The 15,575-nt window shown below is 38.9% G+C and overlaps 1 protein-coding gene and 1 long non-coding RNA gene across 2 annotated transcripts in view; both read right to left on the bottom strand.

Annotated features, from left to right (window-relative positions):
* The window catches only part of LOC113481332, a 658,441-nt gene that overhangs the window by 413,419 nt on the left and 229,447 nt on the right, over positions 1–15,575 (bottom strand). The window lies entirely within an intron of this gene.
* PARVA (parvin alpha) overlaps positions 13,762–15,575 on the bottom strand; it is a 30,747-nt gene continuing 28,933 nt past the window's right edge. Inside the window, exon 13 of the mRNA XM_026850866.1 lies at positions 13,762–14,773. Within this exon, the coding sequence (XP_026706667.1) occupies positions 14,697–14,773 (77 nt within the window). The 3' untranslated portion in view covers positions 13,762–14,696. The remainder of the gene's footprint in view (positions 14,774–15,575) is intronic.

Raw genomic sequence — 15,575 nt, 5'->3', positions numbered from 1 at the left:
TACTGAAGCCAGTGAAATGACTCCAAGAATTGGTTTGTTTCTTCAATACCAGAAAAGTATGCCTCATCCAGCAAAAAACTAGAAATATAATACACAGTTTGGTGTGTTAGACAGCCTTGTCATCACAGCTCAGTATCTGCTTTTAACAGGCTTATTATCCATATCTGTGTTACTTCTAAATCTGGATATTGCATTTGTTACGCAAAGAAAGAAAATTAGTTTTACTACTTGAGATAGGAACTGCTGAGACAGCTGAGTTTCAGCATATGTTAATAGTACAACTTCCCTCATTTAAAGAGATATCCAAACCTCTAATAAAATTTTCGGTTTTAAAGATTTCTTCTACTAAAGTACACATAACTACCGTGTACCATTGCCATCTAGTGGAAAGGTAAGTAAGAACACAGGTTTCCTTCACTTTAATAGCTATCCATGATGATCACTGATGATTATTGTAGCTAATTTGGGAAGCTTCTAGAAAGCGTACTGTAAAGCCCATACACCTCTCGGTGCCTGCCCTGCTCTCAGGGAAATCAATAGCTTCCTGTTTAATTTATCTTTTGGTATGGTAAAAAGAAGTGTTTGACTGCTGTTAGCAAGCTCACTGATAAAGAGTTTTTCTTCTGAAACAGGAAACTTAGCTTGTTGCTTTATCTTTGATTAAATATACCATTCACTAACTTAACTGAAATACAGGGTGTCAGTGGATATGCATGGTCAGTAAGGATGTATTTCAGAGACAACTGCTGTGAAAGAGGAGGTGGTGGTACAGCAGAAATAGAAATAATTCTGTAGTAACACAGCTTCTCCTTGGCTTCTCTAAAAGAATGAAATGAACACAGCTTTTTGCAATTAAAAGTATATGCAAGCTTTGGGCATGCTGGCAGATTAAGCATTAAATTGAGGAGCTTCTACACAAATACACTGGTCAGGCTAAAAGACTTATTTCTTGTAGCCATTTGTTTAATGAGTTTACATCTGCTGTAGCATTCAAAGAAGTCAGCAGAGCTCAAGTGTTTGACAGCTGTTCTTAAAAAACCCAAGGAGGATGCACTTTGTCATCTTCCTCACAGACTTTAGATAAGGATGAGAAATGTTACAGAGATCCACTGAAAAGCCTCAAAGGCAAAATACATGATATCTAGTTTTACTAGATTCTTGATCATTTACAGTTCACCCTAAAACTCCCACACATTTGTTTCTTAATGTCCCTCATGCTCCGTTAAACCTCACTGCAGCAATGTTCCCATAGGAATGTGGCCACTTGCCAGACTCTCTCATGAACATTTCATTAATCTTCTTGGCTCTCATACAAACTACAAAACATTATTTGTTAGCAATTTAACTGTTTTGTTCCCAAATGTGCCAGAAATGTGATCTTTGCTATGCTTTCATTCAAGAATACAGGAGGATAATTATAGAGTAAATGAAATGAGGTTTTTTATATTTAGCAAGATACAGTGCCAAGAAAGGTAAACTGATTACATCTTGTTTCTGCAATTAATTCTCATACTATTCTAAAACCCAAATCATTCTCAAATGTTAAGATCTAACTTATACTTAGCAAAACACATTTTTAGATACAGATTTATTTTGGTGTGTTGCACAATTATTTCTGACTTCTTTAATAATTCAGACCATACCATGTAATGTACCTACTTCGGGGGGATAACAGAAAATACTATTTCTGTTTTCTGGAAGTCTGGCCTGACCCATGTCTAATGATGTTGAGAAAAGACTATCACTGGCTTTGCAATAAATACGAAGAGTCTGTTAGCATGCAAGGCCACTATAAAGTACATGTGACTTGCTAGGGAGAAGGGAGATTAGTTAGAGAAAAGCAACTTCATCCTCTGCAGAGCAGGGAGGACTTCATTCTAGATATAAAGATACACAGCTTTTACTTCATAAAATAGGAAGCTTCAGAGTGGTATCGGTGTAGAAAACTGTCCTCGTGTGCGTAGAACGCTAATAGCATAGAAGCAAGTTTTACCACTCAATTTCATCTGGGCTTAAAAAACCAACAGTATCACAGAGACCTGCGGGTGCAACTCCACGTGAGGGGTGTAACCTCTTAATCTGCTAATTTTGCACTACTACAAGTAATAACCTTCATATGTGTAACGTTTTGTAACTAATCTGTAAGAAGTTTACTTAATTTCTCAAGGCTCACTCCGCAGCAATGGGACTGCTTTCAGCAATCTGCCTCCATGGCCCTGTATGCAAAGTGGCATGCATCTGCAGCCGAGAGGTGAAATGAAAAGTAGAGTGAGTAAAGACTGCAGCCATTTAAAAGGACAAGATCAGAGAATTAAACAGAGGGGAATGAACAACAGCAGTTTATAGGTCTTTTGTTTTCTCTTCCGACTTCTGTAAGTGCACACAAGAAACCAACACACTTGGGATGTCTCCAAACTCAGGCACTTTTGAGGTTTTCCCAGCACTTTTCTGGTTTAATATTGCTCTGCAGTGTAATGGGCAGAGACATGCAGCCATCCTCTCCATATTATGCAGTCACTAAATTGCAGTCTGTGTGAACAGACACATATTCGACCAGCCATGAATGAAGCAATGCCCACAGGCTGTTTGCTGGGTCAGAATTTGGATTTTTTTCTTAAAATAATCCTTACAGAAGAAGAAAAAGTTCTTGCAAATTATGTTGCAGAATGTGCTGGATTGTAGCAAAAACTGATTTATACAAGCTCTTTCAATGCTACCTTTTAAAGTTATAGCAGGGAGATGAGTGGGGAAGTGTTATGAGTGTGTCCCTACAACAGGAGAGTTTGTTGATAAGAAGCTCTATCAGTTGTTACCTGAAGCAAGATAAAGAAACCATTCAAAGCTTTTAACGCTGCTTGAAAAAAAAGCAACAGGAAAGACATAGTGCTTAAGACCAGTTGGAAAAAAACAAAAGGGGTTTTGGTGAAGCAAGGGCATGATCAGCTCCATGATTTTGATCGTTTAGATGCTGGGTCGATCAGCTCCGTTAACCAGGAGAAGGGACACCTCGAAGAGGAGGTAGGTCAAAAGGTACGACCAGCCGGAGGGGGGTTCAGGAGCTGGGAATTTTTGAAGGATTAAAGTAGGTAGGATAGATTTGGTAGAAAGGTTCATACGAGATCTCAGGACAGTCAGTCAAGGCAGGAATTAACCAATGGAGGGGGCAAGGCACCCGGGAAAGTATCTGTTGTTCTCAGATGGTGACAGGAGAGCTGATGCGGCTCTTTTAGCACTGGACTGAGAGTACTCACCTGCAGTGCTGCAAGGGTTAAAATCTGTCCAGAGACAAGCACATATGTAATTTGCCATTTGGAATGAGCATTCCCAATTTAGCTTACAACTGGTGGCAAAGCCTAGTCATAGTGGTGAGATGCCAAATATTAATTTAGGCAAAGCTATGCTGCTATATACTCTTGGAAGCTGTATGATTAGAAGAAGTCAATAGAGCATAACTGACCTAATTTCTTATTTTTATTTCATAACTAAAAGCAACTCAAGGGAACCTGAGCACAGAGACTTGCTCAACCCACACCATAATTGGACTGGCTGACTGAACTAGCTGGTTGGCTAAAATTGTATTCTGAATAAACTGTAAGACCTTTTTTCCAAATGGCAAATCTCTCTTCCCTGTAATTCCCGAGAGCCCCATCCAAGAATTACAGCGTAAAGAGAAAGAGAGTGCATAGTGTCAGACAGCCTCTGTTGTTCCCCCCAACAAGTTATAAATAATTATAGGATACTTGCAGTGCTCTGTACTAGAGAAAGACAAGCTCAAGGCCAAGTGTCACAGCCCTCCCTGAAAATAATTGCAGCATGCAATATAATCCTACATACTCTAGCAATATGTATTCTAAATAGAAACGAACAGGATAGCACTGGATTGTGGGTGGTGGAATTGTACCAGGCCCTGGGAATTTTATGTTAATTAAGAAATGCTGATTAATAGAGAACGGTAAGTTTTAATAAGTCAGTAATAAAAGAGAAATTGTGTTTAAATAGCAGGCGTGTCTTGATTCCCTGGAACAAATTTCTGATTTTTAATCGGGGGAATTCACCTAGTGGAAAATTTTGCCTGACTTAAGACAGCAGAAGTTTTCTGTTGGTGTTACTGCGGTTTCACTCCCTATCCCAGAGGTCTGCCTGGGTAACTGAGCCATTGGGAAAGAGGTCTTAGAAGCAGCAGAAGCTACAGTCTTGATACCAAAATTACTGGGTGAGGTTGTGTCATACTAGAGGAAAGAACAGAGGACCACCAGATAGTTCAGCTTATCTCCTGAAAGTGCTCAGAATGCATGTCATAGGTCTGCCAGGAAAGAGATTAATAAAGGTGCTGAGACCGTGCTGCCCCAACAGGATTCATCCTCTGCTCACATCAGGGTACGACAGCTTCTTCCCCGTTCTAGTAGTACAACTACACATAACTTCCTTAATCATAAAGTGAAGGAAAGCCCTAGATCTGTTACGAGCACACATGCTAACAGGGACTTCCTGAGGTTTGATGCACATTTCCTTGTACATACATCCCCAAAGGAGGCAGAGCTGACTCAGAGGAACTTGCCCATTAGCATCCTATCTTCACATCATGTTCTGCGCCCTGGTGGATCGTACAATGCTTTGTAGATTGTATATAAGAAGCTCTGTTCAATGGAGGGACGTTATTGTAAGCATAAAACAGGAATCCAGACAATTTGTGTAATCCAAACTCAAATAATGTGTGTAGAAAAATCTACCGTGACTGATGAAAAATGAAAAGCAAAATCTAGTTATCAGCAATGGAATTTCAGAAATTAACACTCAAAACTTCCAACTGAGAAATACGTATGTTCCTGAAAATCAGTGTAACTGTTCAAAATATCAGTAGATAAATCTGTGCCCTAAATCTGCTGCCTACCAACTTGGTAACTCTCCACAGTGATTGGGAAGTGGATATTGCAGCAAATTTATTGCCAGACTGTGTTACTTGCGTGGAAGGACAATGTCCCTCCAAGACAGAGAAATCTCTGGATCTGGACATGGAGCTCTGGCTAAATGAAGCTGAGTCTGCTACGTGCCTCTAATTTGTCTGCTTTGATGAAAGTCCTAATGTCACCACTTAGGCAACGAGAAGGCAAGTTAGGGCTTTATCAGGACTAACTGGTGGAAGGCAGAGTCGAAGGCAGATCTTGATTAAGTGCCTTACGCTACTGGAATTAAACTGTGGGACTGCAGACTCTGGGAAGCAGTGGTCCACATGCAAGTTTTCATTTCAGAGCCCCTCAAACTAAGCCCCTTTTAAAACCTGACCTTTTTCCTCCAGCTCTCCTCTTCATGCTACAAGTGAACTCATGGAACCTGCCAAAGCAGAAAACTAACTTATTAGTCACAGGACAGTTGGTGGCACACAGAGCATACTCCTGATTAATTTATCAGTCTAGGTTATTTTACGACCAGCTGGCCCACCCTCATTGTGTTATATGAGCCTGTTGCAAACTATAAAGTGTTCACAGAAAGATACATTTCTGCCTCTTCCTCTCACACTCTGCTTTTATTCTGTGCTTGTGTCTCAAAGATTGTAGTGCTGTGGGAAGGCTCCGCAAAGTATCTGTATGCCTGATTCTCATTTGCATTAAGAGTCCCTAAGGTGCCCTGAAGAAAGTTTAGTGTTAAGTAAGATTCAGGCTTTGATTTCTGTGAGGGTCAAAGTGAGGTGGTTTCATTTTCTTGTTTTTAATTCTTTTTAAATTGTGTAAATACAATTAGTATTGCTTCCGTTTTGAGAGGCTACACTCAGCAGTGGCTCACATTACCCTCTCTGCAATCTATATTTGAGGAGTTTATCTGATTTTGATATTGCTTTAAGAGAAGGCACAGTGACCCAGTTAGAAATATTGACAGGGATCCTGACCAATTAACATTTTTACATTTTATCTTAAAAAGAGAACAAGAAAGAAAAGTTCCCAGGTAGCAAAACAATGAAAATCACAAAGGGAAGTGACATCTAAGACTGCACTTCTATCAAAAATGTAACCACTATGAACTTGTTTTCTACTCATCTGAATCAAGACTGGGACTAATTTCCCAATGTGTTAGAATTCTGCATTTCTTTTTTTCTTCTCTTATAGTTTGCAATGCAAACAAATGAACATTAATTACAACACTTTAACAGTCTGTCAAATAAGGCAGTTCTGTTGCTTAATTTATACGCTAGTGCATTCTTGGGACATTTTTTTGTAGCATAAAAATACACATGTAAGTTTAGCACAACGCATAAAAATGTATTGTAGACTTCAGCTAATCTAATATCTTTCATTTGTAAGGAAGATTTGGGTGGAGGCCAAATTAATTAAAACCAGAATAGAAATGTGTTCTATTCATATGACTCATACACCTCTGACTCACAATAGAGTCTGTGCAGCTAATGGGTTAATTTGTCCTGATAACACAGAAAAAAATGAAGCTAGAGGTTATGACACTGTTTGAACTGAATGCTGGTTTCAGACGTAGATGTACAAGGTTTTTATGCAATTAAGAATATAGAGCTGCTCTAATGATGTCCTTTCTGTCTATTCAAGTGCCGTTACAAACAGTTCAGAAAGATCTGGAGGTACAAAAGTCTTAGAAACCCCAGACTGACGCCTTTGGTATTCTATTACTGTAACAACATGCACATGAAAGTGTTTAAGCTACTGTCACATAGAGGAGGTCTAAATCCCATGCACGTAGCTTGCACTGCTGGCAATTCCCTCTGAGCTGATCGCCCTGATGCACTTCAGTGGGAAATTGCTCCCCAAGCAACCGAACCACCCCACACACTTATCTTGCCTCAGTGGCCCGATGCTGAGCACTTACATCTTTACCACAGGAAGTGCAGTAATCTTTTAAGCGAACAGCCTTTATAACTTCCCTGGTACTTTCTTCCCTGGGGACTAGCATTCCACACAAGGCTCACTGGTAGCTTCCCAGCTCGTTTTACACCACAATTTAAAGGCACACATAAGGTACAGAAAGGGGAATGTGGTTACTAATCCATCCCAATCATGACCTTCTGTGTAAAGCTAGAGAAGCTCGCTTACAGCTTTCCTCCTCCCACATTCCTGCAAGACTGTGAGCCTTTCAAGACAAGGACTGCATCATCACATGCGTTCATGGAGCTGCTAGTGCAACAGACCCTGTAGGCATGGATATAAACCAAACAGCAGTAATAAGCACACCTGAGTTATATCTGCCTAAAAGTTAGTGCCAAGGCTGAAAGCAGACAGCAGCATTCTGCTACTCTGCAGTTGATTTAGTTATCTGATCTCCAAGGGCCTCACAGGAGAAGACATAAAATTATCCTGGTATTTCAACCCTCATACAGGTGAAACTCTTAATGAATGCAAGAGTGGACAAGAAGCACATATCTTTTATGAGCTAATTTACAAAGCACCTATAAGGGATCCTTTGAGGAAGACAGGCCTTAAAAGTAATGGGTTTGTGGGTGTAATTATATAGGATTGTGCTAGGATGTGAAGACAACAGAATGCAGGCCTCAGTGTAAATGTGACTGAGGCTTCCCACGGTGATAGGAGTATTTACCCATTTCTAGGTAAAACAGACTCAAAGAAACCACAAGGGCTTTTCTCACATATTTAAAGATAATTCAGTGAATAACAATGTGGTAATTCAGATAATTTGGTGAATTCAGACTGTGCACAGGAATATAAGTACTCCCCCCTTAACTATGTATTGTGACTCAACACCCCGCCCCCCCAAAAAAATTACATTGAAAAAGAAAGTTCTGGTCACAGCAACTTCCCCCCACTCCCCTCCACATAATTTAATAGCCCTCATCTGTTCATCTAATATAACACTTATAAATTTGGCATGTGAACCAATGCACTAATCATTCAGAGACATGCCTACAGTCAGCACCGTTCATCCCTCCCAGCATCAAAAGCCCTAAGCAGTGGATGGTGCTGATTAGTCACAGCTGAAGACTTCAGAGCCTCAACATGATCGTTTAGTATTAATTTTCACCTAACTGGAACAATGCAAACATCCAAGAGAGGGAGGAATAGTTAAAGCATGTTTTCAAGCTTATTCCCAATAAAATTAAAATGAGCCAAGAAGGAAACAGCCTGTGCAGTCTGCCACAACACGGAGATCTCAGAAGGGAGTAAGATGCTCTCCCCGTTGTCCCTCCCCCACCCCTGTGAGGGACATGGCCCCAGAGAGATTTTCTGCTCTTCACACAGCATACAGGAACCAAGGGTGCAATCCCAGAAAATCTGCTCCGAGCACCACCTCCACCTGAAGCCATTTTAATTTCACCCTTGATTTTCAGCTGAAAAATCCCCAGCATTTTAGGCCTGCCCATGTTTGAAGTTGTCCCAGTCTCAATGGGACTGAGTAGTTCTGGTTCTTACCTGGCTGGGATCCAAAAACCAGATGTAGCACTCAATCCAGTACTTGTGCTCGGAGAAGGCCCAAGAAACCTCAGCTGGCTTTACAGACAAAATACTGTTGTGTCTGCCGCTTTCTTAAAACACAGCTTGTAGCTCACCTAACGGCTAGAGAACAGGTAGGAAGCAGGGATGAAACTGTGCACTGCAACAGAGGGGATGTTAGTCCTGGTTCCACTTCAGAATGTGTTTTGGTATTTTAGTGACCTTTAATTGACTAAATTACAGAAGCAGGCCTTACAGGAGGCCCAAGAGTCTTTCCTTCTCTGACAGTTAACGTGGAATTACGTTATACACAGAGTTGCAGAGTTCAGCTTACGAGTCAACAGTGCCCCTCCAACGCTAAAAAAAGCTTATCACCTTAAACTCACATTGCAGGTTATGGCACTCTTCTAAGGAGGAGGAGGAATAACTCCCACAGGTGCATGAGGGCATTAAACCCAGATCTTTTACTTTCTGGGTGAATAGCAATGGAGAAATTGAGGTAGCCAGACACGTGACCTTTTTGTTTTACTGCAATGTTTGAGGAAGAGCAAGACTACTTGCTCTTCAGGAGAAAATCCGTACAATTCAGGACAAAAGCTCTGTGCATATGGTGGGGCTTAAGACTGTGGATCCTAAGCAGAGATACTTCCTTCCAGCCCTGAGTAATGGGCTGGGATTGAGGAATGGCATTAAAACTCACCCTGTCCTTAGTGCTCCCTGTTGATTAGGCAGCTCTGCTTGGTGGTTTCAGCTTTACAAGGCAACCTAAAGATCAAACACCTGCTGCTGGATTGATTACAGTAATTCAGTAGCTAAAAATGTCGATCTGTAGCACTTTAGATGCCTATATTTTTGACTGGTCCCAAGTTCTGCACTGAAGCTCCTGCATTAAAGGGTCACAACAAAAACAAGTTTATAAAAAAAATGCAGTTATTCTCTGAAATGGACAGTTTAACTTTGGTCATTTTAACATTTCACTAACATTTTGTTAAATTTCAAATTAACAAAATTACTCTGCAGAAAATTGTATTATACCCAGCTACAACATCACCATGAAAGAGTTCAGCACAGTAATATTGAAGTGAAAGGTATACTTTGCTATTTTGAGTCAAATACGACATTTTTCTGACCTGCTGCTGTTAATCATTTCAAGATATGTTTACATGTCTGTTTTTTGCCAACCCACTTTCAGCTGTCACCAGCCCCCACAGAAAATAATAATAAACACCGAGTACACCCACAACGAGGTAACTGAAAATGGGTTAGATGCAGAGAGAGGTGTGGAAGCTCTGAGAACATAAACCATACAGCCTTTCTCATCCTTTGTCATACATCTCATACTCTGACCCAACAACAACATACAGTGTTGATTTCCAGGTGCAGATTTTATTGTGGATCATAACAAAGGTTTCAGGAAAAGCACAGGAAAAAATCACCAATAGTGTCTCTTACAGAGTACATAAAATATATTCTGTGAAAGCTACTAATCCTGCAGTTGAAGGCAATGCAGCTTAATTTAAACTAATCATTATTTTCAGATACATGTATAAGAAGCAAATTTTGCAAATATTCTCTTTTCTCAATTAATTTGATACTGAAATTGAGAACCACATATTTCCGTGACACTAACACCGTTGCAGAGTGTGCAGTATTAAACTGTTAGACAGAAAAGAAAATCTCATTATTGCAAAAAGATATAGTCACAGAGAAAATATCGTCAAATATAGAAAATCAGCCCTAGTAAATGTTAAATGACTCAAAGCCTCTTTGGAAAAATCTGTATATGCTGAGGTATGCATAATTTTGGAATTTTGGTGCTGCTATCTCAATTTTTCATGTGATAAAACAAAACAAAAATAGCTTACTTTAAATATAACTTTCTACATAGTATTTCTTCAGCCTTTAATTGTACTTTAACTGTAAAGAGAAGACCCATACTAATTCTTACAGTAAAATGACAGAAGTCTATTTGGTAACAGTGTAGAAAATCTTGCAAGAGGTCTTCAAGGCAGTGTTGTCTCTTTGGGTGCTGAGCACACACAGAGGCCATTCACGAAGGCTGTTGTGACAGGAAGACAAGAGTAACAAAAGAGAGACCTAAAGCTAGTATCTAGTGTATTAAATATCTTCTATATCTTTCTCTAATGAAATAAACCCCATACTTTTACAAGCCATTCTGCTTTACAACACTGTGGCTTGTGGCAGGGTGTTTGCTAAATTAATCTGTAACATGAATTTAAAAACGTATTTTAAGAAAATAGGTGAGAACAAAGGTCAACTGAGTAGCATTTGCCTCAGTCAATATAGTCTGCCTGAATGTAAACCATTCCCAGTACTGCAACCCTCCGCAGAACAGAAAGGACCAAATTCTCTGTGGATTTAATGCCACTGGTTTACATGGAGATACGGCAATCAGCAGCTTGGCCCACAGCCAGTCGAAGTAGATGAGGACCCTATTCCAGTACTCACCGGCCCACCTGAATTCCTAACTGTGTAGCTGCAAGGGCTGCTGCCCCCCTAAGAAATGCAAAGAACTACATATTCTGCAGTCAGCTCATTTAATTAGAAACTTGGTTCATCTGTACTCCATCAGAAATACAGAGTAATCCAATTCTGGATTTATATGTGTGACTCAGGTAAAATTTTGCAAAGATTCCTTCAATACCTTTTTTTCTAGGAACTGTTCTTTATGTCAACTAATAAATACTAGTCAGCTGGGAAAGAACTCTGAAAGGAGTTGACCTCAAGATATGAAGATTTTAGATAATTATTTTGACATCTTTTTTACATACTATTAAGAATCTGTAGCTCCCCTTTGAAAGAAATGTTTTGTGTGGTTGACAGAGCATGCCAGGATCCATCAATAGCAAAAGGATGCCTATCTCCAACCACAAAACAAATCTGGATACCACATTGCTGGATGCACTGGATGGATTAGAAGTCAGAGAAGCACAGAAAACTGTCTTCTTTTGGCAGTTCTGTAATGCCCCAGCAGCAGAAATGTTTACTGTTTCTTTGGTACTCCAGGCAGACTAATAATCTGCCAGTTTTCAGTGGACTCAGCTACCTGTGGGCCTTCATGTGACAAGGGCACAATGGACAAGCACGCTGGTCTGGTGGATGAGATCCAGATACCACCATGAGATCTTAAGGCAGTGGCTTGGATTCATACCATCTGGCTTTAGAAACACAGCCAAAGTGTTGAGATGGCAGCCCTGAGATCAGGGGCTCCCTCCAGGACCAGAAGAGAAACTGGCCTCTCCAGGTGACTGTTCATATCTTACATGGGCTAAAACCACTGATTTGGATCTACTGAATTGTATAAAGTAATTATAAATAAAACCAGGATTGACTTAAAACAGCTTTTGTATTAATATAAGCAGTGAGGAAAATCCTGCATTCAGCCGTACATCAGTATGCACGGCTGTGTATCAAGGATCAGAACATCATGGGTGTCAGCAGAATTTGGCCCAGCTTCCCTGAAGGAGGGTGCTGGCCTACACTGATTGCTGAAAAGCAAACTGTCTACAGTAGTATTCTATATTTCTATAATATTCTGTATCAAAGCAATAAATATTAGATATAATCTGTATTTAGAATTCATATTTATCTGATAGCTATTTAAATCTATACTGTCAAAAATATAAGCAGTGACTCACTCCTACATGGCAGCATATACTATTTGTGTGAATGTGTAAAAACTATCACATGGGTCTATATTTACATAGGACAATATATAGCAGATTTTAATTTACATAAATTCTTACCATAGGACAAATAACTGTGTAAAGGTTGGATATTATTTAAATGTTTCTATGGTTCTACATAATTGCATTCAGCATGAGGTTTTCAGCATTCTGTCTCAGCTTTATGTTTTGAAAGGGTGGAAAATGGGAGCCTGACTTCAGGATCTTCAATAATGCTATACCAATATAGCACGGGAATACTTATTTTCAAGTCCAGGCAACAACCAGTTTCACTGTTCCTAACCTTTTTCCTTTACATACATAAATATCCTCTTTAAAGAAAGTGCACTCCTTAAAACAAGGGCAATCAAAATGTTTTGGCATTGTCAAGATGTAAAAGAGTGTTTCAGCTGAGCACAGTCTGCAGAAAAAACATCATTCACTTTTTAATTTACTATTACAATTACTACTATCTAGGTGTGCAAATGAAAAACTTACATGTTAAACACCAAAATAAGCTGGAATTGCTGCTGGTATATACATGAGAATATCTGTCCCAGCTTGCTTGTTAATTCCTATCGTTTAGTCTCTCATATTAAAGATACAATGAAAACATGTTCATTTTCATGGAGGTCACAATGTCCGGTTATTTCCCTCTGTAAAAGGTAAATAATTGTTATTTTCTGTACCTCGAATTTCAGAAACTCAATTAAAAATACAGAGGTAACAAAATATTTTAATAAAGGTATTTAGAATGGTTATAACAAATCAGGTAACGATTTCTGAGTTCAGAGAACATCCAGGTATTGTCCTTTGAATTAAATATTGACTTTCCTTTAATAAAATTGGTATTTATTTCCCAGGAGACTAATTTCTGTATCTTCCCCCCCCAGTCAGTATCAACTTGTTATTAAACATCAGTTAGTGTTCATCAAAGACACAATGTAATTGCTTGTCTTCCCTTTATGCTAATGTTGCACTGGAAAGCTCGACATTAAAAAGAAAAAAAAAAGCCCTGGAAAATTAAAAAATAGGTAATGCTTCATATAATAAGTAACATATAGCTGTTACTGACTGTTCTTGCCAGTATTGTGTTTCTTCGGACGAACAGACTCGAGCTGACAGACTCGAGTTACCTATGCCAGTTCTGCCACAGCTGGAGGACTGTGAACAAGTCTCCTTCCTGCACTAAGCAGTCCAAAGATTTCTAAATAATCATCCAGTAATTTCTGCCTAAAGATTTTCTCCTTACTGTGTAACCCGGAAACCCAAAAACCTGTGGTTGCATTGGAACACTTCCTTTAGAAAGGTATCTAATACTAACATCAAGACTTTTAGCAAATGATTAATTTACACTTCAACTTGTGCCAGTGCAGGTTTTGAGGATTCTGGCAGTCTCCATCAGCTTCTTTATGGAAACATAACTAGCGGTTGATATCAGGCCAAAGGAAGAATCAACTCCATTTCTCTTTTGTGTCTGTGTTAAAGCTAAAACCAAACAGATAACACGTTACACTTGGTGATGATTAGATAAAAGTATTCTTCAAAGCCACGTAAAATGACCAAAGAACCTTACGCTGTAACAGACTTCTGCAGACAAGAGCAGTTTTGACCAAAATCCACTGCTTTTGTATCTAAAATGCCATAGGAATGTTTCTAGAAAACTAATCTTTTGTGTGTGTGTGTTGGACATAATGCAGCAAAATACATTCATCATCATAAAATCAACCAAAGGGACAAATTCTAGCTCCTATTTAGCAATAAATCTAAACTTGCAACCTGGTAATCTTGTGTTTAAACTACTAAAAGAAAACCAAGCCATTTTTCTACTTTCTATTACCATGTAATAATAAAAATATGATAGGGAAACTGTATTACACAGGTGCGTTTGCCTGAAATGTGTACTTTGTGAAAAAGATCTCTTCCTGACCAAAACCAAGTGGCAAGCTGCAGTGTGCATATGCAGAATGCTCAATAACACATATTTAAAGCAGACTAACACATTATAACAAGTCTGAAGGAATGAGCAGCCGCTTCACAATCTGTACCCTTAAAATTCAAGCCTAATAGCACTGGAAATATAAATTAATCGTTAAGTGCTTCAGAAAGTCTCTTCTTTTTAGCTGTGGTGTGAACAAGAGTATTTAACTGTTTATCCCAATGTACCTTTCTCGTAACTACAATGCAATCATCATCATGGATAGAAAATACTCTTCCCCTCCCCAGATTAGAAAATATGTATGTAAAAAATATTAAAATAGACACTCAGTACAGAATCTTACTATGGTTGGCTTCAAAGGCTGATTTGAATTAAAGTTACTAATTTTTTTTATATTGTTGCTCCACCTACTACAAAATAGTGTGAAGACAGTTATTATTAAGACATTAATTGCCCCAAATACCTTCCTCCAAACTTTTTTTCTTCATAAGTTATCTTAGTTTTAAATCTACTATTAGAATAGTAGTGCAAGAAAAATCAATGAAAAATTCTTCAGATAAATGGTTTAGTTCCTTTTAGGATAAAGATGCAGAGGAATATCGATGAAAAATATGCTAGTTATGATGCCTTCTTTGTTAATACTCCTTTATGACCCAAATCAATTCTTCACTCCACGTTCCTGTATTTGGTAAACAAATTGTACAGTACTCTCAGTGTAGACTTCAAGTCACAATTTACAATATCTAGAAAAAAGACAAGGGAAAACCAATTAGTAACTTCATTAGCTCAAAACATTTTTCAGAAAAAGTACCTACTCTGTACTCCCTTTCTTTGCTCAGATCCATATCCATGAGCATTAAAATCACAAGGATACTAAGAAAGAGTAGAAATATAAACTGGCAACTCAAAAGTTGGTATTTCAATCACTTTTAGTTAGGAAATGGCCAAGGGTGCTGATGTAGAAATGCAACCAAGGTTTAGATGCCCACGAGACAAACTGTGCCTAGGATTATGAGTGGATCTTCAGTGAGCTGTGAATGAAAAGCAATGGTTCTGAAAATGTCATCAGGCAGGCATCAGTGGAACTCTTCTCTTATGTAAGAACTGCAGGACTTGGCCAATTCTGGGCTGCAATATTTTTTATTAGGCCTAACTTCAGCAAGACAGCTAGAGGCAAGTTTACATTTTCTGAAGGACCCAAAGCAGCTAGGTATACAAGTGCCCCTTGAAGACACTTCTGAAATTCTGTGTGTCAGCTGAGGTACGTGGCTAAATCAGTCCTTAGAAACTCAGTGTCTAAGGGAAAGGATTATATGAAACAAAAACCTAACAAATACTTTCTGTTTTGAAGAGAAGGTCTAGAGAAAGTCAATATTATTCCACAAGAAATCTATAAACCAAACTGACAAGTACTACTGCAGCAGTCCATGCTAGTGCTTCAAGGAATATTCAGTCTCAGACAGGGACTTAGAATTGCCCTCAGAAAGAGCAGAATGGAATTGTCTTATCTTTGTGTTGACTGTACAGGAACTCAATGTCCTAACC

This window comes from Athene cunicularia (assembly GCF_003259725.1).
Source record: "Athene cunicularia isolate RWA chromosome 5 unlocalized genomic scaffold, athCun1 chr5_part3, whole genome shotgun sequence".
In the NCBI taxonomy this organism is placed as follows: Eukaryota; Metazoa; Chordata; class Aves; order Strigiformes; family Strigidae; genus Athene; species Athene cunicularia.
This window is presented reverse-complemented; position numbering and strand designations above follow the sequence as displayed.